At 42.5% G+C, this 12570-nt stretch overlaps 1 protein-coding gene across 6 annotated transcripts in view; it reads left to right on the forward strand.

Moving 5' to 3' along the window:
• The window catches only part of ENPP3 (ectonucleotide pyrophosphatase/phosphodiesterase 3), a 94964-nt gene that overhangs the window by 23910 nt on the left and 58484 nt on the right, over positions 1-12570 (forward strand). For 4 of the 6 annotated variants that reach the window (XM_030556326.1, XM_030556323.1, XM_030556321.1 and 1 more), the window contains exons 2-5: positions 454-532; positions 5716-5838; positions 7660-7785; positions 10739-10799. In XM_030556326.1, the coding sequence (XP_030412186.1) occupies positions 454-532; positions 5716-5838; positions 7660-7785; positions 10739-10799 (389 nt within the window). Of the gene's footprint in view, positions 1-453; positions 533-5715; positions 5839-7659; positions 7786-10738; positions 10800-12570 lie in introns of those variants that run through there. The other 2 variants (XM_030556322.1, XM_030556325.1) reach the window with 2 other exon arrangements.

The raw sequence follows: 12570 nt of genomic DNA on the forward strand, positions 1-12570 counted from the left end.
GACAAATGCAGAAGTATAGTAACCTCTCTACGCCTACTTGAGAGTTTCCTGTTTATGGAACCCAAGTTTGCATTAGCTCCTTTTTGCACCGGGAGGTCATGTTCAGCTGATTATCCACCTCAACCCCCTAATCTTTTCAGAGTCACTGCTTCCCCATTCTGTAAGTACGTTCTTTGTTCCTACTTATTTAAGCCAATACCTTACACAGGATACAGGCCTGTAGGTTCCTTGTGTCACTGCTGAGTAAAATAAAAAACTAAGTTAGCTCTATGGGCTATAACACCTAAATTTTGCCATATTAAAATGCATATTGTTTGCTTGTGCCCAGTTTACCAAGCGATCCAAATCGCTCTGAATCAGTGACCTGTCCTCTTCGTTATTTACGACTCCCCCCATTTTTGTGTCATCTGCAAATGAAATACCTCACAGTATATGACTTTTTTTTTGTGACAGGTTCTTTTAGTCTCTTTGGTGGTTATATCACTTGGGCTAGGCTTGGGACTAGGACTAAAACATGAAGACCAAGTGCAAGGTACGTTTACAATATTTTCAGTACAATATTAATTTATGCTTCCATCCAACAAAGCATTTAAACAGAGGATGACCTGTAATTTCACAAAAAATAAACCGTGGCTGCTCAACACTTGTGAAAATTAGGTCCTAGATTTCTCAGGGTGGGCAGCATAAAAAGGAGGCCTTCCCAAAATTGGTGGACAGCTTTAAAAATGTGGCCCTAATGGCTGTGCCTCAGTTCCCCATCTGTAAAATGGGGGTGATAATACCTGCCTCACAAGGATGGGGAGGCTTAATTAAATAATGTTTGTAAAATAAGTTGAGATACAAGGTACTAGAGAGTTGCAAATTATTACTGCAAAGTGACATACTTCATACATAATAGCACTGGATGCTTTTCGTGCCCCCTTTATTGAGTATATTTGACTTTGAAGTGCTTAATATTAGAACTGGTTGGGAATTTTTTGCCAAAATGCAAATTCTTCAAAATTGTGGGTAAATTTTGATTTTTTTTTTTTTAAATCTTTTGTTAGGAAAGTCAAAACAAAATATTTTGTTTCAGGCTGGGCAATCTCAAATAGAAACAATTCAATCTGTTAAACCAAATTGAGACATTTCACTTTTTGTCAGTTTGACATTAATCTGTATTCACCTGAACTGCTGCATTGCTTCACAGGAGATGTAGTTCGGATGCCTCATGCCCCCGCTATCCTCTAGTCATAGGCAACAACCTTTTCCGGCATCGGTGGGTGTTCGTGCCATCCTGCTCCTGGCTCTGCCTCAATTCTACCCCTGCCTCACCCCCATTCCAACCCCTTTCCCAAAGTCCCTGCCCCAACTTTGCCCCCTCCCTGCCCCTATTGAACCCCTTCCGCAAATCCTGGCCCTGGCCCCACTTCTTCCCTGAGCGCACCACATTTCCCCTCCTCCCCCCTCCCTCCCAGTGCTTGCTGCTGCAAAACAGCTGTTTTGTGGCAGGAAGCGCAGGGAGCTAGAGGGAAAAAGAGGTGCATGGTGTGCTCAGGGGAGGAGACGGAGCGGAGGTGGAGGTGAGCTGGGGTGGGGAGCTGCCAGTGGGTGCAGAGCACCCACCAATTTTTCCCCATGGGTGCTCCAGAGCACCCTTGGAGTCGGCTCCTATGCCTCTAGTTGCCAGACTCCCTGGCTAGACCAAAGGTCCCACAATGGACCACACTCTCCTCTCTAGCTGCTGATGCTGTGCAGTATGTGAGTCAAATGATTATGTTGCATTATCAGAGAGAGTCTGGGTTAAGAACTGAGAGTGATTGGCCAAGTAATTATACAACAGCTCCCAACTGACATTTGTCTGAACTTTCCATTCCATGAGAAAATTTGCTATTTAGCTTTTCATCCTGATTCAGTACAAAAACATACTGAAATATCTGAATTTCCCATATGATGGAAATTCTGATTTTTAATCAGCTCTAATTAATAGTGAGAACTAGTCTAGTTAGAATGCAATGTAGAGCTGTCTGAAGGACAACAATTCTATTTCATGACAATTCCTGAGTTTTCAAAATTTGTTTTAATTGTGCTCTGGAAGAAAATCAAAACTTTCTGAATGCTTTTGCAAAATAGAAATGTATTGAAACATCTGTTTTCAAATCGAAAGCCTGAGCTTTTCAATTCGGTCTCTCTCTTGTCAGAAGAGACCAGAGAATTCTTGATGCAAATAAGGCCCTTTCAAATAAAAACTTTGCTGAAACCGATATGCCTCCATAAAACATTTTGGCTTTGACAAAACAACTTACTTTGATGAAATTTTATTTTGTCTAAAACGTCCCAACCAACTCAGTGCAATGTCAACAATTGGATAGCTTTGTTTAAGACAATTCTATCTGTGCAGCCACAAAATGATGATGAAAATTTTTTTTCCTCATTCTTACGATACCTATGTTAATGTGTTAAACTTGTTTCCCTGCTCTTCCCCACTTATTATTTTTCTTGCTCGTTTCCTTCTTCTGGCGTCTTGTGACATTATTTGTAACTATTATGATGAACTCTTCAGTGACTCTTAACCAAATAGTATGATGTATTGTCAACTTGCCATGTAACATTTATTGACGTGTAGAGCCTGATTCTCCATTGCTTCCACCCTGTGGAATCAATTACGCCTGTACAGAATTGATGTAAAATATTAACAGATCAGAATACAATCTTTTATAACCACTTTGCCCTGGTGTATTTGACTGCTAGTTGCAGGGCAATTGTGAATCAAGCCCTTTTACTCTTATTACTTTCATTATGACTGGCCTAGCTTATGAAATAGTAATACAATAGTGAGCAGTTGCAGTACAAAATCAGAGATATTAAATCTTGTGATAATGGCTTTGATCCTATTGGATAAACTTAAGTATTAAAAGTAAATTTCATGATAGTGCCCATAATAATTCTGCAGTATCTCAAGTTTTTGAAAAATATAATTAGACCTCTGCACCTGAATATTCTATTTTTCTATTATATGTTCTCTAAACAAATAATAAAAAGGAATTTAATGTTGTTAGGAGTATGAAAGCTTGCATTTCAAAGGGATTATACTGCTCTTAAGTTAGGCTATATCTACACTGCACAGTTAACCTGGGTGACTGGCACTGAGGTTAGACTAGCCTGGGTGTGAGCACGACCACAGCAAAGCCATATTTGCATTACTATGTCCTAACTGTTTCTGCACTTGTCCGTGTGTATCTGGGGGCATATGCCATGGTTCTTTGTAGTGAGAAACTCTGAGAGTCTTTCTCAGTCAATTGTGGGAGAGCTTGTTTGTCCTTCAGGGAGAATTGTGGGAAGGGCAGTGGAGGACTGTTAACACTTAGGTAATTTTGCTGGCATCTCATTGCACACTGGGCAGGTGCCATCCCAAGTTAGAGTAGAACCCAACTTGGGCTCTAACCCGCACCCATCAGCTGGGTAAACAAGCTGAGCTTAAAACACCTCCAAACCTGGGTCAGAGATTTTTTCTATGTGGATGGTAGAGGTGTTTGGCTAAAACCAGAAAAACCCAGATTAACTGTGCAGTGTAGACATACCCTGAGACTCAGCATGTTAAATGCAAAATAACTTAAATTCAGTTAGGTCCATTCCACCCTTCTTCACGACGTAGGGTGGTTGACAGTCCCAAGGACAAGGTCAGACATTCAGTGGATTATTTGTGTAGGAAAACAAGATAGGATTACCTTTTCATGTTGGGTGCATGTCAATACATTCATTAAAATCAGCAGCAGCCCAAACCCTCTTGTAACAGACTAGAACTCAACTAGAAAACACTTGACAAATTGTCAGTGATGGAGAGCAGAGAAGTGTACATATGCAAAATGTGCACCTGCATTTTTGCAAATGTGGTGGAATTGTAAATCTGGCTAGTTGCACATCTACCTAGTAAATTTCTGGTGCAAATACGATAGTTTGAAGTACAAGTGCTCTGATATGTATCTACAATACATTTGCAGGCACATGCTTTTTATTGGCTACCTTTTCAGTTCCAGATGAAGTTGGGTTTGACTTATAAAGCCCTAAATGGGTTGGGACTTCGCAGTGTGAGAGAACTCTCTCCCTGTGTGTTATTGCCATAGCTTTGGTGACTGGAGGCACTCAAACCTCCAAACTTAACTTTAGAACTGTATAGAATCTGAGAAAGGGGAAGGTCAAACTAATTTAAAAGAAAGAGTCCCCTTTAAGAAGACCTCCAAACTGATCCTGCCAGTAGAGTTCCTAATTCTCTTATTGTTCTAGGTGACAGTCAAGCTTTTTCCCTGTCCCTTAGGCATCAAGTCAGGGGAGGAGCAGTTTAAGGAAGTTCACAAGGCCCATGCCTCAGAGCAAACAAACTCAGAGTCAGAAATCAAAATCCCTAGCACCTAGGTCAGGCTAGCATCCAGGTGCCTGCGGAGTGGGACAGGGGTGTGTGGGTGGGGAAACAGGGCCTGCAATTTATGCCTGCCAGCATAGTTTCTGGTTCCTCTCATCTGCTGAACTTGCTTTTCCTGTTTATATAGCCCAGCTCCAAGAGCCAGGCAGCAGGGCCAGTGCAAGGAAGTTTCGCGCCTTAGGTGAAACTTCCACCTTTCGCAACACCCACCAGCTAACCCCGCCCTCCTGTGGCAGCTAACCCAGTCCCCCCACCTGGGGAGCCCGCCCCTGCAGCAGCTACCCCACCTCTGTGGCAGCTAACCCTGCCTGGGGAGACTCCCCACCCTGCAGAAGCTAACCCCACCTGGGGAGCACCCCCTCTCTTCGGCAGCTAACCCCACCTGGGGAGACCCCCCCTCTTCGGCAGCTAACCCCGCCTGGGAAGCCTGTTCCAGCTCACCTTGGCTCTGTCTCCTCCACTGAGCACACGGGCGCCGCTCTAATTATCCTCCCCTCCCAGGCTTGCGGCGCCGATTGGAGGAGACTCAGAGCGGAGGCTGTGTGCTCAGCGGAGGAGGCAGAATGGAGATGATCTGGGGTGGGGAGCAGTTCCCCTGTGCGCCCCCCCCGTTACTTCCAGTAGCCCTCCCCGCACCACCCCCCCCCCGACCCAGCTCATCTCCACTCCACCTCTTAGCCTGAGTGGGCTTTTTGGTGCCCTCAACCACTAGGCACCCTAGGCGGCCGCCTAGTTTGCCTAAATGGTTGCACCGGCCCTGCCAGGCAGGGTACTCCTTGATTGTGCCCAGGATGTCTTTCTTGTAAGCCCCAGATTGTATTTTAAAAGGGTAGTAAACCTTGCCACAGGAACCCTCTCTTCCTTTGGACCAAAATGCCTGAATTTGTTGCACTTAAAGGCATGTTGCAAGGATTACCTATTTACCCAGACTTTGGGAGAAATGCATGATGTTAAGCACATTCAGAGGATTGAAGCCAAAACTCTCAGGTATCTTTAAAAGGGAGGATTCAAGACAGCTGCTTTGGCACAAAGCTTTTTATGAACATATATGACTGTATCTCTTTATATAACTTTAAAATTAATAGTTTAAATATTTTTTTACTTTCATTTTTGTTTACAAGGCCTCTTTACCTGGTCTGAATTTCACATCTTTTCCCCATTTTACTAAATGTGTTGACAAGTGATTTGGGAAATAGTTTTTGGCAATTATTCAGAACATTCTGACTCTAGGCTCCTGGCCATGTTCCATTTAATTGTTGTATTCTTAAGGACTGGAATAACTTTAGTGCTAAAACTGTCTTTTGTTCTCTTTACAGTCAGCTGCAGAAACAGATGTAATGAGCCATTTAATAAAAAGGGGCAGGGCTGCCAGTGTGATGGTGGCTGTAAAGAACGTCAAAACTGCTGCTGGGATTATGAGGGTACCTGCCTGGAACCAAGTACGTACCCATAAATGTGAGATTTGTTAGCCTAGTCTTTTTATTTAATTTTTCTGGAGGGAGGGTGAGGGGAAATGAGCAATGTGCTATGTTTACTTATTTTGCCACAAGTACAGATGCAAAAAAGGCTCCCAGCCATCTTTCGTATTTGAGAGTCTTGTTATGGCACGTGCTGAATTCTGGGGCTGTCATATGTATGTTAAATGCAAGTTGCTCCATCCCTCTCAGAACTGAGAGGATTAATTGACGCTCCCAGAATCCTGTGTTCTGAATAGTATGCAGCACACGATGGTATGTTGGCAGGATGAATTGGATCTGTGGGCTACAAAGTTCTCTAGCAGACTTGTCTGTTTCTGTATCACATCTAATGTCTTTTCCGTGCATGTTCCTTTCTCTGTCCATTCACTCTAACTATTCCCTTGACAGCTTCTTGGAATCCATCTCTCCTGTTCTGCTCTTTCTCTCTCTCAGTCTTGTTCTGTAACATGTACACGTTCTGTAACATGCTGTTCTGTAACATGTACATGTTTCTTCATTCTTCAGTCTGTTTGCAGTCTGCTGGGAATCATGCAACATTTCCTCCTCTTCTTCTCTTCTCTCAGAGACTATTGATTCAAATCTGCTCCCAATAGTGTCAATGGACTTGTCAGTCCTGCTGATTTCACCACAGATGTGTACATTCGGTGCTCTGAACTGAATTGTGTTTTTTTCTTCAAACGAAAACACAACTGTGACATACCAGGTTACAATCCAGGCTAACGAATAGCTATGTCACCCCTGCCCTGTAATCTGGAGTGCCCTTTACAATACCTTGCTGGTTCAGCCTCCAGTCTGGTCTGCTCACAGACAGCACTTCCAGCTATGTCTGTGTGTGTGCTGCAGCCAGCCAGCCACATCTTGGCTATTATCAGCTTTGGTTATATTGCAGGGTGATCCCAACACACCTCCAGCCCTAGATCTTCCCTCAGAAATGCATGTTGTATACTGCCCAGCCCTGTCCTGGACAGTACAAATATGCTAAATCCATTATTCCTTGAAGGGAATAATACGCACACAACTTGTTGCCCCAAATAGAATTGCCCAGCCACTTCAGCTTGAATACACTGGGTTAGATAAAACAGTAAAACAAGTTTATTAACTACAAAGAGAGAGATTTTAAATGAGTATAAGTAATGAGTCAGAAATGTCTACAAGAAAATAAAGATAAAACCCTTCTGGTGCCTAACTTAACAAACAATATTAGATTCAATCACAGTTTCGCACCATATACTTTCAGCAGTCTTACACACCCAACTCTTTAGGTAAGAACCCCGCTTACAGAGTCTAGCGACTGCTTCCTTTGTCTCTTCAGGTGCAGTGAATGCAATGGGTCAGGAGAGAAAGAGCCTTGGGATGTTTGTTTCTCCTTTTTATAGTTTCAGTCCCCCTGTTGAAAAACATTTACATTTGAGAACCAGGGGACAAAATGTCCTGTTTCAACTTCCTTTGTCTTCCCTTCCTGGTTGATGACTCTCTTTACTGCTTAAATGCAAATTAAGCAGAGCACACATTCCTTTGTTTAGGCCAGACCTGTTTGCCAACTTCTGTTTGGGCAGGGCTGTGGGGTTTGGAACATGTGTTAAGAACACGATACAAGAGAATCTTATGACTTCACCTACAATGTTGCCACACATACTTTACCAGGACAATACTGACCAGCAAATTATAAGTTTTCAAATGGTACCTTACAAGGCATAATTTATACAAAGATTATTACAGTAGCATGTAGGGCATGAACACAAAGGTGAATTCTATCACAACAACCAATTAATAATTTTTCAGCTCAGATATGGACATGCACTAAACTCCGTTGTGGTGAGACACGGATAACTGGAAGCCACTGTTCTTGTTCTGAAGACTGCTTGGAGAAAAAAGACTGCTGTGTAGACTACAAAAGTATTTGCAAAGGTAAACCAAAAATTAATATTTAACAGTGTTATTTGCTATATTATAGGGATATTTACAGGAAGCTACCCAAGTGAATATACATGAAATACATATAAAATAAACATATGAGGCTTCATAATTGTCAGCAACTCTGATAAAATCCTTCTGGTGCCTAAGTGAAGATACCTACAGCTTTTATTTGAACAAGTTTAGGTTTCTTGTAGCTATAAATGTGTTTTGAGTGCCTGAGTCACTTGGGGAGTGGCTGCTTTCTGGTGAAACACCTGATATTTAGGTTTGTGAGAAGGAAGGTGATTGCTGGAGAGGAATCTAGTATGTGTAAAATTAAATCCTCAGAAACACGGAAGATATTATAATTGCAGTAGCACCCAAAACGTGCTTTCCCAAAATGGAAGAAGGCACAGTCCCTGCACTGAACTCTGTGAAATCTAAAAAACGTCACTACCATCCCTAATGTAACTTTTTCATAACATTTCATTATAAGCACATTTTAAAATTAATTTTAACATTGTTTAAGATAGTAGACCATATATATCAAGCACTGTTTCTTTCGGGAGTGTAAGATGAGTCCATGAGCTAAAGATAGCAGATAGAATTACTGGGTAAATCACACATGCACCTGAGACGTGGAGCTACAACTCTTAGTCCTTTATTTCTGAAAACATGTGTCTCTGTCCAGGAGTGCCGGAAGCTCCATCGGAGTGTATGTGTGTGAGGGGGGGGAAGTGGTGCCCAAACCAGGGCCCTGTCCCCTGCTCTGCCCATTCCTCCTGAGGCCCCGCCCTTGCTCCGTCTTTTCCCCTAGGCCCCGCCCAGACTCATTCCCCTCTGCCCTCTCCCCCTGATATTCATCCTTAAAGTAGGTAACAAGTGGGAGGGCTATGCCTTTTAAAAGTGAGGGGCCCCCCATTGTTGCCCCCCCATTCCGGTGCCCCTGCTCTGCCACTTATCCTAAAGAAGATCTTCCTTAACAGACAATAGTACTAATTCTCCTTACTTCTTTGTGGGTCAGCCACTAGCAGGTGATATTATGTTCTCATTCCCACACACAAAGGCGGTGTTTACAGTGGACTTTTAGAGCAGTGTCATGAACTCCATTGCATCCTGGGCACTTTGCAGTGCAGAAATACAGTGACACTGCTTTAGTATTTCAGTTGAAAGCACCTCCCTCCCTTAAATCTTCAGCAGTCCAAAATACACATATGGAAAAAGAAATTTAACTTAAATATAGACTCTGATTTTAATTGTGTAAGATTGATTAAACTCTTAGATTAGAGATGAATCCGAGCCACAGATTTAGAATCCTGATTTAAAATTTCTAAGAAGTCACACCACCCCCCAACCTAATATTCATGGCTGTTGGATTTGAAATTTTATAAGGATGTTCAGATCTGGGATTTTCATAAGACTCATATATATTGGGTTCAGCCATTAAATGTGGACCCAGAGTCAGATTTGGATTCCCAAAACCAATGATGCTTACAGGAATTTGGATATGAGAGTTTAATGATAGTCCATCATTATTTCAAACGATGCACAAAATAGGTCCTGGAGTTATGTGGTACTTTAATGAGAACATTGTGGCATGTTGTTATAGATACTTCAGCATTCTATAGGAACAATCCAATATAGACTCCAACCCAAAGAACCTGTCTCCAACCTTCTTTGTGTGTTCTGTATGCACATTTGTTAATGGATATAGCAAAAATGCCACTAGCAAAATAAACCGTACTTCATGACTATGACGTCAGAGGGTATAAATCAGGGTGGGCAAACTTTTTGGCCTGAGGGCCACATCGGGGTTGTGAAACGGTATGGAGGGTCGGGTAGGGAAGGCTATGCCTCCTCAAAAAGCCTGGCCCCACCCCACTTCCTGCCCCCTGACTGCCCCTTCTCAGAGCCCCGGACTCATCCAATCTCTCTGCTCCTTGTCCCCTGACTGCCCCTCCTGGGACCCCCCGCCCCTGACTGCCCCCCCATCCAACCCCCCTTTCCTGTCCACTGACTTTCCCAACCCTTATCCAACCCCTGCCCCCAACTGCTCCCCCGAACCTCCACCCATTCAACTGCTCCCTGTCCCCTGACCGCCCCTAGGGACCCCCCTCCCTTAACCGCCCTCTGCTCCCTGTCCTCTGACTGCCCCCCCAGGACCCTCTGCCCCTTATTCCAACCCTGCCACTCCCTGCCCCCTTACCATGCTGCTCAGAGCAGTAGGACAGGCTTATTAGAAAGTCTGGGAGGTGAGCGGGCGCAAGCTGTGCTGCCGGCAGGAGCGGCAGGCCAGAGCACTCCCTGTGTGGTGGCGGTGCTGTGGGGGAGAGGCTGAGGATGAGCCTCCCCAGCTAGGAGCTCAGGCACAGGCAGGACAGTCCTGTGGGCCAGATGTGGCCTGCGGGCTGTAGTTTGCCCACCCCTGATATAAAGGATCTATAGATTCGATATCACCCTGCATCCATAAATGGACTTAGAAATTTTGAGGTGGGAAGCAATCAAAAAAACTATTTTAATGTTGTTATCATAATACCAGAACCTGTTTTCACCCCTTCTTGTGGCTATATTTAATTTTCACTTTTTATTTAGTTGTATAATTGCTGGCTTTAGTAATTCACAATGAACGTCACTGTGAAAATGGTTATTGTTTCTGCCTGCCTTGGAATCCTCAGTGGGAGGGCTTTTCTGTGGGAGGGAGAACACTTATTTAAAAAAAATCCACTGCTTTTTCTGCCCCATCAGTTCTCTCTATTATTTCTTTCCTCTTTGGTTTATCCTTCTTGCCTCTCTCATGACTCCTTTTGTTCTTCTAAAGAGACCCTAGTGGATCATTAGCATATGATAAATGTTTAGGAGCATTAAGCAGAGTTTCAGAAAATCACAGGGAGGTGGAAAGGAAACTGCTTTGTGTTGTATATTTACTTTTCTACAGTGCTGCAGTGACACCTGTTGTTCTTTCCAGGTGAAACGCCTTGGGTGAAAGAAGCATGTGTGTCACTTAACACTTCTCAGTGCCCAGAAGGGTAGGATGATTTGTTCACTTATCAGTCTGCAAATGGAATTTTTTTGCATTTTTATTTTAAACATTGTAACTGAATCTTTTCTGATGGAGAAAAATGTTATAACAATCAGAAATAATAAAGGACACAAATTTTGGGAAGCCTGTAATAAGAAATAATTCTTCTTTATACAGTGCCTGGAATTGCATTAGTTATTTTATAGCAGTTGAAAAAGATTGCTTCCTGTCCTGGAGAGTTCACAGTGTAAACTTTAGACAACATGCGAGTGACATCAATAGGCAATTAGGAGAGCACAGGGCAAGGGATACAGCGGTGTTGTCACTTAATAGCACTTGTTATATGTGGGCATCTTGGTGGTTCTGATATTGTGGGAGGAGTGTGTGTACACACACACACACACACACACACACACACACACACACACACACACACACACACACACACACACACACACACAATGTCAGAACTGCTAAGATGCCCACGTATAACAAAAGCTAATAAGTGACCACCTTATTGTGAGTATATATATAAAATACACACAAACTAACAGTGAATATGTGGAAGTGATATCCAGAGTATGGGGTGGCCACAACACTCACAAGTGATGAAGTCAGGAATTATCCACAGGTTATCCCAAACTCATGCTGATAATACACCTCCATCCAAGCTATCAGCATATATTATGCACAGCACACTCTTCTTTCTCTTTTTTAGTAATTTCAGCTTTTAGCTGGTTTCAGAAGACATTCTTAGCAATAGTCCCCTTTTTCTTTTCTCCCCTGCTATCTCACTTATATTTAATATATATTTATATTTAATTATTCATAATAAATTAACATGGAAAGCTCTTAGTTTAGAAAGAAGTGGCTGATAGAAAAGGGATGGAATATTAGTATATTTTCTCTATACAATGAGAAAAGTATAGAAAAGGTATATACACTGATGCTGACCAGTTCCTCATTGTTCCCTTGTGTTCCCCTTGTCTATTGGATCCATCTCCTTTTCCGTTATCTTTTATGTAGATTGTCCGCTTTCCAGGGCAGGGAGAGTTTTTGTTATGTATTTGTACCATGTCTAGCAGAGCACAGTCCTTGTCCATGACTGGAGTCCCTAAATGCCACTGTAACACCAATCCTACTAAATAATATAATGTAGTACTCCCCTGGGAGGGATAATCTATCTGTCTCATACCAGTGCTATATTACATTGATTCTTCTGGAAGGCCTTGAATCCTGTTCCCTAGAATTCAGCTGATGATGCAGGCAGAGAGTATAATACTTTGGACTTGGCCAGCTTTTCTGCTCAACCAGCATACACTTTTTTTTTTAATTAAAGGGTTATATTTAGGAACATCATGCCAATCTGTCCCAACACACTTTAGAATAGAATACCTCAGATCAACTCTACATAAAAATTCAGCTAATGATATGTACATCTACTTCTCAGAAAAAAAAACTAGTTTTTTTTTCTTAGCTGAATCGTTCATAGTCCATCACATATCATTGTTATCTCTCTCTGTGCTGCTTTAAAGCAATTACTTGGAGCTCATTTCTTTCTGTCAGCAGCTCTGCAGAAAGCAACGGCTATTCTGATTTCTGAATGTCATTTCTTACTATAGTCAGGAATTTTTACTTGAGATAGCTTGGGGAGAAAGGTCAGTTGAGAGGAGTTGGCAAAGGGAGAGGGAGAAAGAAAGGGATGGAAACATATAAACACCTTAAAAATCATGAAGAATTATGAAGCAGGTATGCAGCTATTTCTCTCTCTTTATATA

The sequence above is a fragment of the Gopherus evgoodei genome, chromosome 3 (genome assembly GCF_007399415.2).
Source record: "Gopherus evgoodei ecotype Sinaloan lineage chromosome 3, rGopEvg1_v1.p, whole genome shotgun sequence".
In the NCBI taxonomy this organism is placed as follows: domain Eukaryota; kingdom Metazoa; phylum Chordata; order Testudines; family Testudinidae; genus Gopherus; species Gopherus evgoodei.